The sequence below is a fragment of the Pleurodeles waltl genome, chromosome 7 (assembly GCF_031143425.1).
Source record: "Pleurodeles waltl isolate 20211129_DDA chromosome 7, aPleWal1.hap1.20221129, whole genome shotgun sequence".
Lineage (NCBI taxonomy): Eukaryota > Metazoa > Chordata > Amphibia > Caudata > Salamandridae > Pleurodeles > Pleurodeles waltl.
This window is the reverse complement of record NC_090446.1, coordinates 173,692,477-173,711,131: the sequence shown is the minus strand read 5'-3', so window position 1 is coordinate 173,711,131 and position 18,655 is coordinate 173,692,477. Positions and strand designations below refer to the sequence as shown.

At 45.0% G+C, this 18,655-nt stretch overlaps 1 protein-coding gene across 1 annotated transcript in view; it reads right to left on the bottom strand.

Moving 5' to 3' along the window:
• The window catches only part of DDX27 (DEAD-box helicase 27), a 240,072-nt gene that overhangs the window by 104,647 nt on the left and 116,770 nt on the right, over positions 1-18,655 (bottom strand). Inside the window, exons 8-10 of the mRNA XM_069243478.1 lie at positions 11,876-12,049; positions 6,630-6,780; positions 2,498-2,597 (exon numbers count right to left, since the gene is read on the bottom strand). Coding sequence (XP_069099579.1) covers positions 2,498-2,597; positions 6,630-6,780; positions 11,876-12,049 — 425 coding nt within the window. The remainder of the gene's footprint in view (positions 1-2,497; positions 2,598-6,629; positions 6,781-11,875; positions 12,050-18,655) is intronic.

The window sequence follows — 18,655 nt, the reverse complement described above, 5'->3', positions numbered from 1 at the left end:
CTGGATTTGGGGTCAGCGCTGACGAGCATCCATAGTCTCCAAAATGGGCTCCACTGGAGAAGGGGTAGCAGAAGACTGGCTTGAGTCCTTCTGTTCCAATGATTTCAGTTCTGTGTGTTTCGGCTTCAAAGATTTTGATCGGCACAACTTGGTTAGCACTGAAGTGGAGGCTGAAGGTGTTCGGCTCGGAGATTAAGCTGAAGTCGAGATGGAGCCAAACTCTTGGTTTGATGAGGAGGAGGTTGAAGCCGAAGATGATGGCTTGGTCTTGGCAGTTGTTTTTGGTGCCGAGTCAGAGGGGCGGGGCAGCCGAAGTATCATTCCGACATGTCCTGGTGGAAGTGGCGGACCGGCGTCCTCAAAGAGGGGTCTTGGGGTGGACATAAGGGGCCACTTTACTCACAGGTTGGGCCAAGGTAATCTAATTGCTCTTGATGTACAACTGAACGTTGAGAGTCCTGGATGGAAAGAGACTCCCCTTTCTTCTGATGGGCCTCCTCCTGTGTGTGTGTGTTCCTCCCCAAAGATGTCCGGAATCGCAACCGGAGTACTGCGCGCCATTTCCAATTGATGTGCTCTTAGGTTCCAAAGAGGCTTCTTTGATCAGAATGATTTACATGCGTCACAGCTAGCCCCTTGACGATCGGGAGAGAGGCAGAGCTTACCCTCCAGATGTTGGTCTGTGTGTGGACATTTTGTGTGCCTCCGGGGCAGAAACGGAATGGAGTCCTTTCCATCAGGTCAGTATGTCCATCGAAGCTGCATGAAATGTGTAGCCGAGTCAGTGTAGACACCCCGAAGGGCGCGCAGTGGGTGTCCGGACTGATGATTTGAAACGAATGCTAGAGTGGAAGAAGCACGATCAGAAAACAATACCAGCGAAAGAGGGTAAGATGAAAGAAAGATTTTGAACCGAAGCGAATTGAAGACGGAGCAAAGACATGTCCAAAACCGACTGTGGAGAGAAAACAATCTAACAAAGGAGTTGATGCACAAGGCCACTATCACAGAGAGGAAGAGTTACTCCATACAGTGACTCAAACACTTCTTTGAAGAAAAACAACCTGCACCACTCCGGACCCAACTCTGGATGGCAGGAGTATGCAGAGCATGGGTATCTACACCCACACGCCATTAAACATGCTTTTCCATTGAGCCTGAGATCAGTGGCATGCAGGGCCTCCAAATGCATAGCGCTGAAGAGCTACAATAAAGTGTGAGGTCATATCTTAGCCCAAGTAGTAGCATATTTTGTTTTTTTGTGTATATCTTAAATTAACCTGATCTACCCACCTGGCAATAAATGCTTAGCACCATCTAATAAACCTACAACCACACTGACTGTATACTGTGTAACTGCGTCTCCTAAGGCCAAGAGCTCATAACAGAGGCAAGGCAGCTAGCATAGTGCATTTGAGCAAATTTGGAAAGCTGACTTTGAATCTCGGGAGGACATTCATGTTGGCCACGTTTCTCTGAGATAGCTGGTTGGATAATCCCCAGTTCATCCTTTTCTTGAGCTCTGCTTTGCTATCCCCTTGGTTTTACCACCTATACATGAATGGGAGGAGGCTGGATTTGTATTCAGTTTTTATGAATATTAGTGGAGGTCAAGACTGGATGAGGAATAGTTATTGCCAATCCTTTTTCTGCATAATATTTTTTTTCCCAATTAATTTAACGACACTCACCTCTCTGGTACAGCCAATAGAATGGAGACAACGCTTACGTTTAAGAACCCACTGAATGCACTGAATTGTAAATATGAAATGGCTTCCAACCATTACTAAAATGCATTCCGGGAACACACAGATGCTTTACTAACTTGGTGCAGTTAAGCTGCTTTCCTGTCCAAATGTTTTAGAGAGAATTATTTTTTGTAAGTTCTCCATCTATAAAGTATTCGCAGATTCCTAAAAGAAGCAGAGATTTTCTGTGTTTACGAATGTAATCAAGATACCCTTTATGAAGACCTATGATTTCCTGAATCTCTATTTGGGAAATCATGGCTATGGCACAGGACAATTGCAAGAGGAGGTGTGATGCAACAGTGTTGTACAAGTTTGTGATCAGGCATACAAACACCTCTGTACCAGTTTGTACTCAGGGATACAAATCTCAGATGTAGTACATGTATGTAGTCAGGCTTATGATGCCGAATTACAGAACAAGCCTGTGACGAGGGGGTACTGTGCCACTTGTGAGATACAAGCTCTAATCAGGGATATGCACAGGCAAGGTACAAGTATTTAATTAGATACAGTGTCACAGATAAGGTACAAGCCTTTGGTTTGGTTTATGGTGACACAGGTGATATGGTGGCCTGTGGTTCGGAATAAATCAATCATCAAAAATATTCATCCTATAACTGTTCCTGAATGTTACATTACACACATTTTATGACATTTTGATAATTGCTTCTGTCGCTCAACCTTCTTGTGTGTAGTTCGTAATAACCCTAGTGCAGCAGAACAGAAAAAAGGCACCAGCAGCTTACCTCGTCTGTCATGGTGGCTGAAAACAGCATGGTTTGGCGCTGGTGGGAACAGAGTCGTATAATTTCCTTCATCTGTTCTTCGAAGTACTCATCCAACATCCTAAAACAAAAGTTATACTATAACATGATATATAAGCCCCGGAGTGAGACATTGCATGAGACAAATACAAATGGTAAACAAGAGACAAGAGGCATAAAATGTACATACAGATATAAAGGAAGGTAGGTAGGTAGGTATGGAAACCACAGACAAGGGAATAACACAGAATTTTGCTTAACATAGTAACTCCTCGCTTAACAATCTGTATAAGAGGAACATGGTTTAGTGTCAAGAACAAAATAAAAGCTTGTGCATTATGCCCTTATTACAAGACACTTCCCTTTAAGCTCCAGCTTAGCCTGCACTAATTACTGTGCTCCAAAGTCCTAGAAGTCAGCTAAACAGAGCACAGCAGAACAAAGATATACATAGCTTTATTAAAATGGCCTTTAGTTAAATTGGCAAATACACACCCAAGAAAAGAGTGAGTAATGATGCCTTCTAAGAGCACTCAAATAGTTTCAATAGAAAAAGTTCAAAGAGAATCTAATATTATTTGCTGGCCACGTTCTGTTCATTTGGCATCCGCATTCTTGGGGGCAAAGGACTCGTTGATATTCTGGATCATTTTCAGCATTTTATCGAAGTAAAACATGACAGGCATTTTATAAGCTCATGCTACGTAGTGAAAGAGTTGTTTAAGACAGCTAGGGGTGCACATTTGCCCAGGAGACAAAATATTGCTTTCAGTGGCATTTGTGAAATTATACAAGGATTCTATTATTTCAATGGGAAGTATCAGATTGGTAGTGGGGGGGGGGGCGGGGGGAGAAATGATGAGAGAGGGAGAGAGAAAACAAATTGTTTCATCCTTAGCTGCTGAGATAGAATTAATAAGTACAGGTTGATAAACAGTGGTTATTATTGTGGGTGGAGATTCGAAAGTGGCCAAGTGTGCCAGGACACAAGTTCTGAAGACGAGTAAAAGGGCCAAGGATCAGAGAAGCTTTTGATACTGACAGCAAAGTCTACCAGAACACGAGGAAGAAGGGCTAGACTACTTTGCCCTGTGGCTGAAGGGCCCCCAGCAACAACCTGGCTTGCATCAAGAGCATCGGCAGTGCACACATGCGTGTCTGTTAGGATCACAATCTGCCCATCACTTATGATATGCAGCTACAAACCGGAGATGTTATGCGATTTGCAGGGTTATAGGGTGAATGATTTGAAGGAGGACAAAAAAGAAAAAAGAAAACAAAATCACACGGAAATCCCTTCAAAGCATGAATACAGGAACAGTGAACTCTTAATGCACCCTTACTAAGCCTGTGTCATGCTGTACTGGTGGAGGGAGAGCTCAAGCTGTCTCCAGAGAGAGCAAGTAAAACCATGTGCAGTTAAGGAGCAAAAGTGGACTATATAACTGAAAAAAACAGAAAGTTCATCTTGCTTGAGCTCGTGTGTAAGAAAGGATGTCTTTAGCCTAGCCTATTGATTTGTGATAACCTCTATGGGAATTCTTCTGCATGCCAAACACATTCCACTCTAAACATGTAATACATCTTATTCTAGCCCTCTCGTCAAACTAATGAGCTGCTTCCTGAGTAAGGAAGTGGAGTACCAGTTGAGGGAGGTTCGTACACAACGCAACTAATAATCACAAACCCTCAAAGCCATTACATTAACCTGAACTCAGCTCTTTGGTGGCTATGGCATAGAGAAGACCGATTTACCTGAGTGGCAATGTGTAATTCATGCAGTACTAAACAGTAATAAAGTTAAAGAGCAAAACAATAAAAATCCCTAAATATAGTAAAATTAAATAAATAAAATGACAAAAATCCAATAAGGGCAACCAGAGATACAATTTTTTTAAATAAAAAAAAAATTGTGAGAAGTTCTAAATTCCAGTTATACACAACAGTCATTGTAGACTGGGACCTAGGCCCAATTTGGTGTGGACCGTACTGCAGAACATGTTGGATGCCAAAACCAGGTTTGGCCTGCTTGAAGCTTTTCTTCTTCTGATTTTAGTCCTTTTAATGTCCCAATCCACCACAAAAGAACACCTCTTAAGCCTTCCCCAGGACCTCAGGAGAGGCACTTAAGAGATTCACTGGTGGTGTCACAGAGACCAAACAGCTGGGTCCTGTCCAGGTCCAGCTACCACTGCTCAGTTGGGCAGTTGCAGGTAAAAGCCACTTGTAGTTTGTTGTGTCCAGTTTTCTATGCTCTTCTCAAGTTTCAGACTGCAGGGTCAGTTGTCTTTTTATCCTACACTGGGCACTTTCAAGATGACGATGGTCTTCGGCCACACTGAACCTGGGCTCTTGACGGCTGTATGTACATCAGGGGAGTGTACTATGGTAATCCTAGTGCTTTCCCACATCTAACAACAAAATCCTGTTTGAGGCAGCCATGGTACCACAAATAAACCTAGAGTCAGATGTCTTTTAAAGCAAAGCAGGGATTCCCAGCAACCAGACAACAGCTACACACAAATTGTTTTGGCATCATGTTTCCCTCCTTTCAACACACTCCAAGTGTTATATTTAAACCTTGCACACCTGTCAACCAGGTCTTGACAATCAAGCAGGATTTGACATTGTAATATCAAAAATGAGGCCCACGGTGTTTGAAGCTTTCCTTCCTAGGGGGACAAAGGAAGGGTCCTGCTTGGGGGTTTGCAGGCTGCCATGTTTCTACTTCACAGTCTTTCACTGTTATGGGATAGCCCATTTCAAAGTTCTGACAAACAAAAAAAAAAGACTTAATTGCACTAACCTTCACAAGGAATTTTCCAACATAGACGGTAAGAAAGATTATGTTTGTTCTACCTGTCATACTTGTATGATAGGCAAATATCTGAGAATGGATCACCAAGGTATACATAGCCTGACTCAGGACCAATTGCTGGACTAAAGGCAGAAAATCAAAGTTGGATATTCTGTGTATTTTTGTGCAATTTTTCTTCTGGTTACTATGACTCCATGACTGCTATAAGCACGTTCTTTGCATTCTTGCTCTGAACTAAACTGCTTAATCGACTTGACTAGGCTACAGAAGGTCCCTAAAAACATAAATAAAATACAACTGTCGCACACACTCGTTGGAAGTTGGAAAATTGTGGATGGTCATAGTAATCATATTAGAAATCTTTAAAACCTTTATTGCAATGCCACACACAAATATTTATTAATTTTTTTTTTTTTTTTTAGTGTGAAGAGTTACTTACCACCATCCTGTGGCCCCTGATAGATTCAGGGTGTAGAAAAGAGTGACAGGTTGCAGGGTAGTGATAGCACAAAACATAACCTGGGGATGTGAGCCAAATAATTCATCAAGAGAATCTGAGGCGTCCCAAAGGTGCCTGGTACTGAATACCTCACAAAATATGTCAAATTTTTAAAGAATATTGCGCCTTGAAAGCCGAGGATGATGAGGCATGCAGTCCTTAGAGTGTGACTGGCCCGTACTTTGACAATCAGCTTTTGTATTATTTAAATGGCAAGGAAAACAGTGTTAAGATTTTTGTAAAATTATGAAATCTTTCATAAGTCATAGACAAAGATGAGCCCCTAAAATCTAAGGCTCTATTGACCAACCTCTTACTTATAGGTATTGGGCAGTCAAAAGACATTTGCTGACAGACCACAGGGTTTTGATTAGTAGGTAAGGGATTAGCATATTTGTGTGGTATTGTGGTAGTAGACAGTCAAGTAATTTAAGACGTAGCCAAGAGTTTTGAAATACCTAGTGGAGGGCTTTCAAGGCAGGTGTAGAGTTCACAGTGCACAAAAGAGTTATTAATTGAGACATGGTGCAGCTCAATGGTTTAGGCCAATGTGCATTAAGATGCTAAGGCGTTCTCGGGGGCGCAAATTTGAAACGGGCTATCATTTTAACATCTATCTAAATCCAGTGGCAGCACATTCCAACAATCTCTGAAGTGTAATTTGCAAAGGAATACTTAGTCTGTTTTACTTTAATACTGACACTGTCCCACTCTTACATTTCCAAGTGTTCATTCTTCAGCTACCTCTAGAGCCAAGAAGCCCTGACACATAAGGCAATCTATAAATTCTTCCTCACCTGTCTGCTTCATCAAGGATCAACACCTCAATGCTGCCCAGGTTGAAGGATGGGCAATTATGCAAGTGGTCAATGAGACGACCAGGCGTGGCAATAAGAATGTCCGGGCCACCGCGCAGAGCAGCCTCTTGTGACTTTACATCCAATCCTCCTGTAGAAAAAAAAAAAACACAAACCATCAGCAATGCAAATCACTCCTACAGCAAACCTGAGATGAAGGAAGCACATTTCAGAGAGAAGGAGGCAACAAAGGAGGATTGTACACAACAAAGAATAAATGTAGACAGGTCTCTGGGGTGCTGAAAACACAGCTCCTAGTCTGACCAGTTCTGCACCCACTGCCCATTTGCACTACACTTCGAGTCCCCAACCTCTCTAAATGTGAGTTTCTGGTGAGCTGGTGAAATTCCACACCCATTCCCTTTACTCTTTGTTGTGCTCACCTCCCTTGGTAATAGGAAGAGATGTAGGATTCACTCTGATGCCAATACACATAACACATTGACCAGTCAGTGCTTGGCTGAAAAGGCATAGCACTGTACCTGGTCGAAAATGAATAGCTAAAGTAGCCTTTGGCTCAAGTACAGGTACAGATGCTGTTAACAGGTAATATAGTGGCAGGCATGACTACAGTCTAAGATGACACCGGGATGAATAGCTTGGTGGGCAGTGACCTAATAAAACTCTGGATGGATGGTGGAGGCAGTTCTGATTAATGTGTAGGCTTCCCACCTTCCCAAACAATGAAGTGACTCCTGAAGTGGAGCCACTCAATACTGCAAGATCAGATGGCAGCCCAGGGAGTAGACCGTGGGGGGGGGGGGGAATACGCTAATCTAGATTCAAGCACCTCTCGCTCCAGATGAAGAAGCCTAAACATCTTTTAAGAGGCCAAACCCTGGAGTCTGGATCCACACCAAGACTTCTTGTCTGCTGCATGTCCATTTGGGAACATATCTGGTAAAGCTTAGAGTAGGAAAGTGCACCTTTGGACATAGTCACCCACCACTTTGTGTCAGTAGTACTGAGGTTTTTCACCTGAAGGTACACTAGAGTCCTGCTAAATAGGTCCCCAGTACCAGTGATCTTTCCCTACAACAAGGTAAAAGGTCTAATAGTCTACAACTGGCTCACATTTTAGCAACCCTGCAAATCCCTGGTAAGTGGTACCCCTGATACCTAGGGCCTTGGTACTAAAGAGGGTCCCTAAGGGCTGTAGCTTGTTTTGAACCACCCTCAAACACCTCCATCCAAATTGCACACAGCCTGCCATTGATGAGTGCATGTCATGGTGCAAACCATGAGTGAAAACACAACATGGCACACTGATTGTGTGCCATGCCCCAAGATCACTGCATTTAATATGTGTAAGTCACCCCTAGAGCAGGCCTTAGAACCCCACAGCAGGGTGCATTATATTCTATGTAAAGACGTATCTGCAAGAGCAGATACGCCTCTGTGATGTCTAGTTCTATTCATAGGTGTTACAAGTGTTCAGGGGAGCCATGATAAGGTATGTACCGGGCACTGGTCATTACGTGTTACCCAGCTACATAATAACTTCACCGAAACCTATGGCGTTTGGTATCAACCAGTTCATCTTATTAAATCTATACTGATACCAGCACTGGATTTAGTATGACATGCACACAGAGGATACCTCAGAGGTGCCTCTGAAACCCATAAGTGCTCTAGTGTGCTGGATGAATGGTTCTGTTCAGCCTGCAACCACAGACGAGTTTCTGACTCCACTGGAGGTGAGAGCCTGCGCTCTCAGAGGCCATAAACAATGCCTGCCCTGGAGGAAGTGGTTACTATCACCTCCAGCAGGATGGCTAGTAAATCAGCAAATCTAGGTTGGAGGTGTCAAAGCCTCTGCTGCCCTGATAAGCAACCCTGGCTTCCCTCAGACCTGGGGATGCCACCCCCCGCCCTGAGGCCCATTTGGCACCAAGACAAGCGGGAAATGAGCTATGTAGGGGAGCATGTTGCACTACCAGGCAAGTCACACCCATAAGATTGGCAGTCTGGTGTACTCCACAAAATAAGGGTTCCACCATGTTGTTTTTGGTGGAATTAGGAATCCTGGGACAGGGTCATGCCCACTCCGCACAAGAAGTAGTCATGTAGGGATTGTGGTCACCCCAAGAGTTTAAGTAACCCATTGGCAACTACCCTAAACACCCCTAATTTTAGTATTTAGGTGGCCCCCTGATGCCAGGAACTCAGATTCAACTGACCAAAGAAAAAGACAGACAGAGAGCAGACTAGCATGAGAAATGTGGACAAGCCTTGGACTTTCAGCGCCAACCATGCCTTCCTGCTGCTGACCCGACAATTGCCCAGACCAGAGTCGACCTGAAACTGTGCATCTTCCAAAAGCCTCAGAAGGCTTCCAGCACTTTTGTCAACCAGCTAGCATCTCCCTAGGAGTGGAGGAGTCACTTCCCTGCATCTGCAGGCGCTGACCGCACTTACCTGGTCCTCCGTGTTGTTGGCCTTCAGGCCTAACAAGGAAGTAACTGCCAGGAAGAGCTTGTTGTGTGACCAGAAGACCAGCCCAACACTTCTACCAAGCCTAGAGAGGCTGTCCCCTTCATAAACCTCACAACAGCATACCTGGGGCACCAGAGCATTTGCCGCAACCAAGACTTGTGTGACTACTCCAGGCATCACCATTGCCAAAACCGACCTGATCACCAAAGGACAACAGTACCAATGAGGCTGACCCAGAGAGTGGCCTTGCTACCTTCTTTTCTCCCCCCTCAGCAGATCTGACTAAGAACGTGAGCACCTTTGACGCACAGTAACAGCAGACCAAAACCCTCTGTACTCATGAAAACATGACTTGGCACATAGTCTGTGCTCCACGTCCCCTAACACTGGATGCACTATATGTAACTCACCCCTACAGCAGGCCTTACAGCCCTAAGGCACGATGCATTTTATTACACGTCGGGCATATCTGCACGAGCAGATGTGCCCGTGCTATGTCTTTGTCGATTCTCAGACATAGTGAGTGCACAGGGTAGCCATTTTAAGTACATGTGCTGGATACTGGTTCACCAATACGAGATGTTTGATACCAAACATCCCTATCTTCAGTCAATCAATTAATCAATTAATCAATCAATCATGTAATATATACATGTAATATAATGCACCTTGCCTTAGGGCTGTACAGCCTGCTAGAGGAGTGACTTACACATGTTGCATGCAGTGGCACACAGGCTGTGTGCCATGTCGTGTTTTCACTTTGTGTGAACAAGACTCAGCCTGCAATGGTAGCCTTTCATGTGCTTGGTGAGGGGTCCCTCAGAGAGTGGCACAATTCATTCTGCAGCCCTTGGGGTCTCTCTTTAGTATCTCAGGTCTAGGTACCAAGGATACCATTTACTAGGAACTTACTGAGGGTGCTAAAGGTTTTGCCAATAGGGGAAACAACTGTGCAGTTTTTGGGAAAGAGATCTGGCACTGGGGGCCTAACTCGCAGGAGCCCAGTGCACTTTCAGTCGAAATCACATCAGATACCAGACAAAAAGTGGGGTTTGGTATCCATGTCAAAAAGAGGCACTTCCCTACAACCGTCCTCCAGAGCAGACATTGTTTCTGGTCTCTGGGAGCAGAGGCTCTCACCTCCAAGTGTCAGAAACATGTCTGTGGTGGTAGTCAGCCAGCACACTAAATGTCTAATAGGTGTGAGGGGAAATCTCTAAGGTGCCCTCTGGGTGCATGTCATAATAAATTCAGGACTGCCATCAGTCTGGATTTATGAAGACGAGGTGTTTGATACCAAACACCAGAGGTTTCAGCGAAGCCTTTATGTATCTGGGTAGCTCGTAATGACGAGTGTCCACTACATACATCAACATGGCTTCTCCCATCACTGGCACCATCTACTAATTAAACTAGACATCACAGGGGAATATCTGTTCATGCAGATTAGGTTCTCTCATCAAATATAATGCACCCTGCATTAGGGCTTTAAGGCCTGCTGTAGGAGGGCTTACATATATTTAGATGTAGTGATTGGGCAAAGGCACACAATGAGTGTGCAAGTCATGTTTTCTCGCATGGCCTGTTCCAGGTCACCAGTCTGCAATGGCAGGCTGTGTGAAATTTTAGTGGGGTCCCTTATGGTGGCACAATACATGCTGCAGCCCTTAGAGACCCTCTCTAGTACCCAGGGCCTATGTACAAGGGGTACCACTTACTAGGGACTTACAGAGGTACTAGAGTGTGTGCCAATTGTACACAATTTAGGTCTTGTACCTAATTTTAGGGAAAGACAGTGGCACGGAGGACCTGTTTAGCAGGAACCAAGTGCACCTCAGTCAAAAAACCTCTATGACGACAATCAGTTGAATCCTTTTGCTACAGAGGGATTCGAGGATCATAGTATGGAAACTCCAATTGTGCATATAAAACATTGGTCTCTAGATGGTGCTTTGCTGGCTCTAGTTATACTCGAATAAACCCAAGATAATGATCATTTGCAAACGGGCAGTACTCTAAAATCCATTGTTTAGTCTAATGAGATAGAGGTTTGCCATGACACGAGGACACAGGGATAAAAATTCTAGTAATAAAAAACCCTTATTTTCATATTTGTCCTGTTTTTTCTCCACAAACTCGGATTCAGGTAATCTCTGCAATTTACTTTCATCATCTTCAGTAACTGCACAGCTTTCCACACAATGATAGTCACAGGTAAAACTGGATCTTGTTGGGATTATGGCAATTCTTTCGACAACACTTCCAATGTCATTAAAGGCCAAATAGCAGTATTCCAGAACTTGACTCTCCATTTCCTCTAACGGGAAAACTGCTTTGATGATGCCTCTATCTTGCCAGTGCAGCTCCACTGCCGTCAAATGAAAGAGGGTTCAATTGACAGCGCAGTACATCTTTCCCGTCTGGGTGTTTACTTGTTCCATAACAGTGAAATTACCTTTCCCAGGCTCTCTGACGTAACTATGATCTGTTAAGTTTCCTTTAAGAGTTTACTAGTCCTGCTACTAATGAGACAATTCTTTGCTTAGTTGTACATGTATAGTGTGCTGAACGTTTTCTGTAGTTCAGCAGGAAATGGCTCAGACTAATACATTTATCCACTGACATGATAACCATACCTCACTTGCCCCCCCCCAAAATCATCTCAGTAAAATGAGCTATACATTAGCAAAGAGCTATAGCTGTACAGGCATTAGAAATACATGATTCTAATCCCATTTATGGGTACTCACCAACAGTCAAGCATGTAGTGATGCCAGTAAATTCAGCCAGGTGTTTCGTGACTGAATGCACCTGAATGCCTAGCTCTCGAGTCGGCACAAGAACTAGGACACGGGTCACAGGAGCCTGGCGTGGTTTGTAGATCAGGCGCTCAAGCACAGGCAACATAAAAGCAGCAGTTTTACCTACAGATAAGAGAGACGTTAATGGTTATTTGAACCATAGACATGAGCTACAAGTGTTGAGATCAAGACTTTAAAGTGGTATAGCTGCATTTATTCAGTGCTTCATTTCCCTGCTGAGTATTCATAGTACATTCATGAATGGCTTTAAAGCTACTCTGTGAGAAAACATGAGTGCAAGAGTGTGTGTCCATCACATGACCAATATAGATATTCGGTCATGAGTGAGACCCAAATTTGTGCTGTTAGTCCATTTCTGTCACCACACCTTAGTACATACAGAGATGGAAAAAGTGATATAAGAAGCTTCAGCCTTGGATGTGAGCGTCTGACCGGACAGAACATGCCATGGGTCAGTGCAAACTATGTGGAATGTGTTTTGGAGTTGTGCATATATGATACATTTGACAATGTGCACACAGACACACACAACAACCCCCCTCTCCCTCCAAAAAGTGAATAAAGTGTGAAAACAGACATGGTCATGTTGCATCTGTAGGTACCTACCATATTTAGAGTGGTCAATAACATACAGCCTAACAAACACCAAATACGGAACAAAAGAAAACTAACCAGAAATGCAGCTTTCCATCTTCAGTAGTATATGATCAATTCAGCCCACCTAAGAGCACCAGAGGACTAACCCACAGGAATGGACATTTTGCAATTAACCATGCTATAAGGTTTGATAAAGCTGTCAAGAAGAGGCAGGGATCAAACATAGGAATGATCATTACACAAGAAGCCATAATATATGCTCTAAGGTGTGTAGCCTGAAGCAGCAATGGAGCAAACTTTATACAACCAGCATGGGTACGTGTTCTGAAAATGCCAACCAGAAAGCGGTAGGGAGCCATCCACAGAAATAGGCCAAATAAAATCAGGCATGCGAAATGCCCAGAGATGTCCTAGCAGTGGCAGGCAGCAGCCCATACGAAACTGTCATACAACCAGGCAAGGTATAGGCTTTATCGGCCCAACATTTCCATTTCTTTCAGTCACCTAAAGGTGGTCTTTTTGCTCCATCTATTGTTAGGCCTTTTTATACACATCTGTGTCGTATCACACGCTGTCTCTTAGACTATCTTCCAAATTCTCATTCAAAAGTGTAAGCTATGCGTACACCTGAATGTTATGGTTGGTGCACCACTGATGTCAAGGAACATGGAAGAAAGTAGTTAAAGAAAATGGTATAAGCCAGCAGTGCTTCCTAAACAATATAGAACTACGACCCAGTTTTTAGAACTACAAATGTTTGGGATCCACCTAGTTTTAAGGGACATGAGGCAGGCAATTTTTTAATGTTAACTACATCAATTGTTTGTACACGTCACAATTTTGACTATGCCCTTCGATTTCAGAATATGGTCAATATATTAGTCTCTCCCTAGAAGTGGCAGATAGCAAACTGCACTGAGATCTGGAGCTGAAACACTTTTGAGAGAGGTGTGCTGGCCTGGGGCATCTGTTCGCTAAACGCATAAAGCATCTAAAAACCCTAGGTGCTGATACACATGATTTTAGCAAATTTGAGAAACGTTTTCTGCAGCAGAGTATGGGTAAAGCCTCATATCCATTTTTGTGTAAAAACCAGCTCCAGGAGTGCTTCGTTCAAAGTTAAATAATTAAGGGTTCAACATGGTCTTATTTTATCCCAGACGAAGCAGCCAATGATTAATGTAAGTCCTCTCAGGCAGGTGCCTTGCAGTGTGTGTGCGTGTTTCATTTGAGTGATGCCTCCATATAAACAATGATGGGTGACTACTGGACTGTAAAAAGACGACGATCCTGCATGTCAGATCTTGGAAAGGTAACAACAAGGCACAGAAAGGAAAATTTTACCTATCAGAAAGCATCTGTTCGTGGCATGTAGTACTGTAGATTCACATGCTCTGCACACTCCCACCATCTAGTGTTGGGTTCGGAGTGTTGCTTTGAAGAAGCATTTTCGAGTCACAGGATGGAGTGACTCCTCGTTCTCGGTGATACTGCGCACAAGCAGCGACTCCTTTGTTGATTCCTGTGTTATAATGGTTTTCCAGCAAACGGGTGAGAAAAGGTGGGTAGAGGAAGTGTAAGGAAATTCCTCCTTGGCATGGTTGCCCCCTGACTTTTTGCCTTTGCTGATGCTATGTTTACAATTGAAAGTGTGCTGAGGCCTACTAACCAGGCCCCAGCACCAGTGTTCTTTCCCTAACCTGTACTTTTGTATCCACAATTGGCAGACCCTGGCATCCAGATAAGTCCCTTGTAACTGGTACTTCTAGTACCAAGGGCCCTGATGCCAAGGAAGGTCTCTAAGGGCTGCAGCATGTCTTATGCCACCCTGGGGACCTCTCACTCAGCACAGACACACTGCTTGCCAGCTTGTGTGTGCTAGTGAGGACAAAACGAGTAAGTCGACATGGCACTCCCCTCAGGGTGCCATGCCAGCCTCTCACTGCCTATGCAGTATAGGTAAGACACCCCTCTAGCAGGCCTTACAGCCCTAAGGCAGGGTGCACTATACCATAGGTGAGGGTACCAGTGCATGAGCATGGTACCCCTACAGTGTCTAAACAAAACCTTAGACATTGTAAGTGCAGGGTAGCCATAAGAGTATATGGTCTGGGAGTCTGTCAAACACGAACTCCACAGCACCATAATGGCTACACTGAAAACTGGGAAGTTTGGTATCAAACTCTTCAGCACAATAAATGCACACTGATGCCAGTGTACATTTTATTGCAAAATACACCCCAGAGGGCACCTTAGAGGTGCCCCCTGAAACTTAACCGACTGTCTGTGTAGGCTGACTAGTTCCAGCAGCCTGCCACACCAGAGACATGTTGCTGGCCCCATGGGGAGAGTGCCTTTGTCACTCTGAGGCCAGTAACAAAGCCTGCACTGGGTGGAGATGCTAACACCTCCCCCAGGCAGGAGCTGTGACACCTGGCGGTGAGCCTCAAAGGCTCACCCCTTTGTCACAGCCCAGCAGGGCACTCCAGCTTAGTGGAGTTGCCCGCCCCCTCCGGCCACGGCCCCCACTTTTGGCGGCAAGGCTGGAGGGAACAAAGAAAGCCACAAGGAGGAGTCACTGGCCAGTCAGGACAGCCCCTAAGGTGTCCTGAGCTGAAGTGACTCTAACTTTTAGAAATCCTCCATCTTGCAGATGGAGGATTCCCCCAATAGGGTTAGGATTGTGACCCCCTCCCCTTGGGAGGAGGCACAAAGAGGGTGTACCCACCCTCAGGGCTAGTAGCCATTGGCTACTAACCCCCCAGACCTAAACACGCCCTTAAATTTAGTATTTAAGGGCTACCCTGAACCCTAGAAAATTAGATTCCTGCAACTACAAGAAGAAGGACTGCCTAGCTGAAAACCCCTGCAGAGGAAGACCAGAAGACGACAACTGCCTTGGCTCCAGAAACTCACCAGCCTGTCTCCTGCCTTCCAAAGATCCTGCTCCAGCGACGCCTTCCAAAGGGACCAGCGACCTCGACATCCTCTGAGGACTGCCCCTGCTTCGAAAAGACAAGAAACTCCAGAGGACAGCGGACCTGCTCCAAGAAAGGCTGCAACTTTGTTTCCAGCAGCCTTGAAAGAACCCTGCAAGCTCCCCGCAAGAAGCGTGAGACTTGCAACACTGCACCCGGCGACCCCGACTCGGCTGGTGGAGATCCAACACCTCAGGAGGGACCCCAGGACTACTCTGATACTGTGAGTACAAAAACCTGTCCCCCCTGAGCACCCACAGCGCCGCCTGCAGAGGGAATCCCGAGGCTTCCCCTGACCGCGACTCTTTGAATCCTAAGTCCCGACGCCTGGGAGAGACCCTGCACCCGCAGCCCCCAGGACCTGAAGGACCGGACTTTCACTGGAGAAGTGACCCCCAGGAGTCCCTCTCCCTTGCCCAAGTGGAGGTTTCCCCGAGGAATCCCCCCCCTTGCCTGCCTGCAGCGCTGAAGAGATCCCGAGATCTCTCATAGACTAACATTGCGAACCCGACGCTGGTTTCTACAGTGCACCCGGCCGCCCCCGCGCTGCTGAGGGTGAAATTTCTGTGTGGGCTTGTGTCCCCCCCGGTGCCCTACAAAACCCCCCTGGTCTGCCCTCCGAAGACGCGGGTACTTACCTGCAAGCAGACCGGAACCGGGGCACCCCCTTCTCCATTCTAGCCTATGTGTTTTGGGCACCGCTTTGAACTCTGCACCTGACCGGCCCTGGGCTGCTGGTGTGGTGACTTTGGGGTTGCTCTGAACCCCCAACGGTGGGCTACCTTGGACCAAGAACTGAACCCTGTAAGTGTCTTACTTACCTGGTAAAACAAAAACTTACCTCCCCCAGGAACTGTGAAAATTGCACTAAGTGTCCACTTTTAAAACAGCTATTTGTGAATAACTTGAAAAGTATACATGCAATTTTGATGATTTGAAGTTCCTAAAGTACTTACCTGCAATACCTTTCGAATGAGATATTACATGTAGAATTTGAACCTGTGGTTCTTAAAATAAACTAAGAAAAGATATTTTTCTATAACAAAACCTATTGGCTGGATTTGTCTCTGAGTGTGTGTACCTCATTTATTGTCTATGTGTATGTACAACAAATGCTTAACACTACTCCTTGGATAAGCCTACTGCTCGACCACACTACCACAAAATAGAGCATTAGTATTATCTATTTTTACCACTATTTTACCTCTAAGGGGAACCCTTGGACTCTGTGCATGCTATTCCTTACATTGAAATAGCACATACAGAGCCAACTTCCTACATTGGTGGATCAGCGGTGGGGTACAAGACTTTGCATTTGCTGGACTACTCAGCCAATACCTGATCACACGACAAATTCCAAAATTGTCATTAGAAATTCATTTTTTGCAATTTGAAATTTTTCTAAATTCTTAAAAGTCCTGCTAGGGCCTTGTGTGTTAAGTCCCTGTTTAGCATTGTCTTTTAGAGTCTAAAAGTTTGTTAAAAGTTTGAAATTAGATTCTAGAAACAGTTTTAGATTCTTTAGAAAGTCTTCCAACTCTTAGCAAAATAATGTCTGATACAGAGATGAATGTGGTGGAACTCGACACCACACCTTACCTCCATCTTAAGATGAGGGAGCTAAGGTCTCTCTGTAATATCAAAAAAATAACCATTGGCTCCAGACCTACCAAAATTCAGCTCCAGGAGCTGTTGGCAGAGTTTGAAAAAGCCAACCCCTCTGATGATGACCTCACAGAGGAAGAAATTAGTGACTTGGAGGCCAATGTCCCTCCTCCAGTCCTAAATAGGGAGAACAGGACCCCTCAAGTCCTGTCTCCAACTGTGTTAGTCAGAAATAGTGAGTCCCTCACAGGAGGGTCCCACATTTCTGAAATCACTGAGGATGCTCTCAGTGAAGATGACCTCCTGTTAGCCAGGATGGCCAAAAGATTGGCTTTAGAGAGACAGCTCCTAGCCATAGAAAGGGAAAGACAAGAGATGGGCCTAGGACCCATCAATGGTGGCAGCAATATAAATAGGGTCAGAGATTCTCCTGACATGTTAAAAATCCCCAAAGGGATTGTGACAAAATATGAAGATGGTGATGACATCACCAAATGGTTCACAGCTTTTGAGAGGGCTTGTGTAACCAGAAAAGTGAACAGATCTCACTGGGGTGCTCTCCTTTGGGAAATGTTCACTGGAAAGTGTAGGGATAGACTCCTCACACTCTCTGGAAAAGATGCAGAATCTTATGACCTCATGAAGGGTACCCTGATTGAGGGCTTTGGATTCTCCACTGAGGAGTACAGGATTAGGTTCAGGGGGGCTCAAAAATCCTCGAGCCAGACCTGGGTTGACTTTGTTGACTACTCAGTGAAAACACTAGATGGTTGGATTCAAGGCAGTGGTGTAAGTAATTATGATGGGCTGTACAATTTATTTGTGAAAGAACACCTGTTAAGTAATTGTTTCAATGATAAACTGCATCAGCATCTGGTAGACCTAGGACCAATTTCTCCCCAAGAATTGGGAAAGAAGGCGGACCATTGGGTCAAGACAAGGGTGTCCAAGACTTCAACAGGGGGTGACCAAAAGAAAGGGGTCACAAAGACTCCCCAGGGGAAGGGTGATGAGACAACCAAAACTAAAAATAGTAAAGAGTCTTCTACAGGCCCCCAAAAACCTGCACAGGAGGGTGGGCCCAGAGCCTCTTCACAAAACAATGGGTACAAGGGTAAAAACTTTGATCCCAAAAAGGCCTGGTGTCATAGCTGTAAACAGCATGGACACCAAACTGGAGACAAGGCCTGTCCCAAGAAAGGTTCCACTCCAAACTCCCATCCAGGTAACACTGGTATGGCTAGTCTCCAAGTGGGATCAACAGTGTGCCCAGAGCAAATCAGGGTCCACACTGAAGCTACTCTAGTTTCTGAGGGTGGGGTGGATTTAGCCACACTAGCTGTCTGGCCGCCTAACATGCAAAAATACAGACAGCAACTCTTAATTAATGGGACTAGAATAGAGGGCCTGAGGGATACAGGTGCCAGTGTCACCATAGTGACAGAGAAGCTGGTTTCCCCTGGCCAATACCTGACTGGAAAAACTTACACAGTCACCAACGCTGACAATCAGAGAAAAGTACATCCCA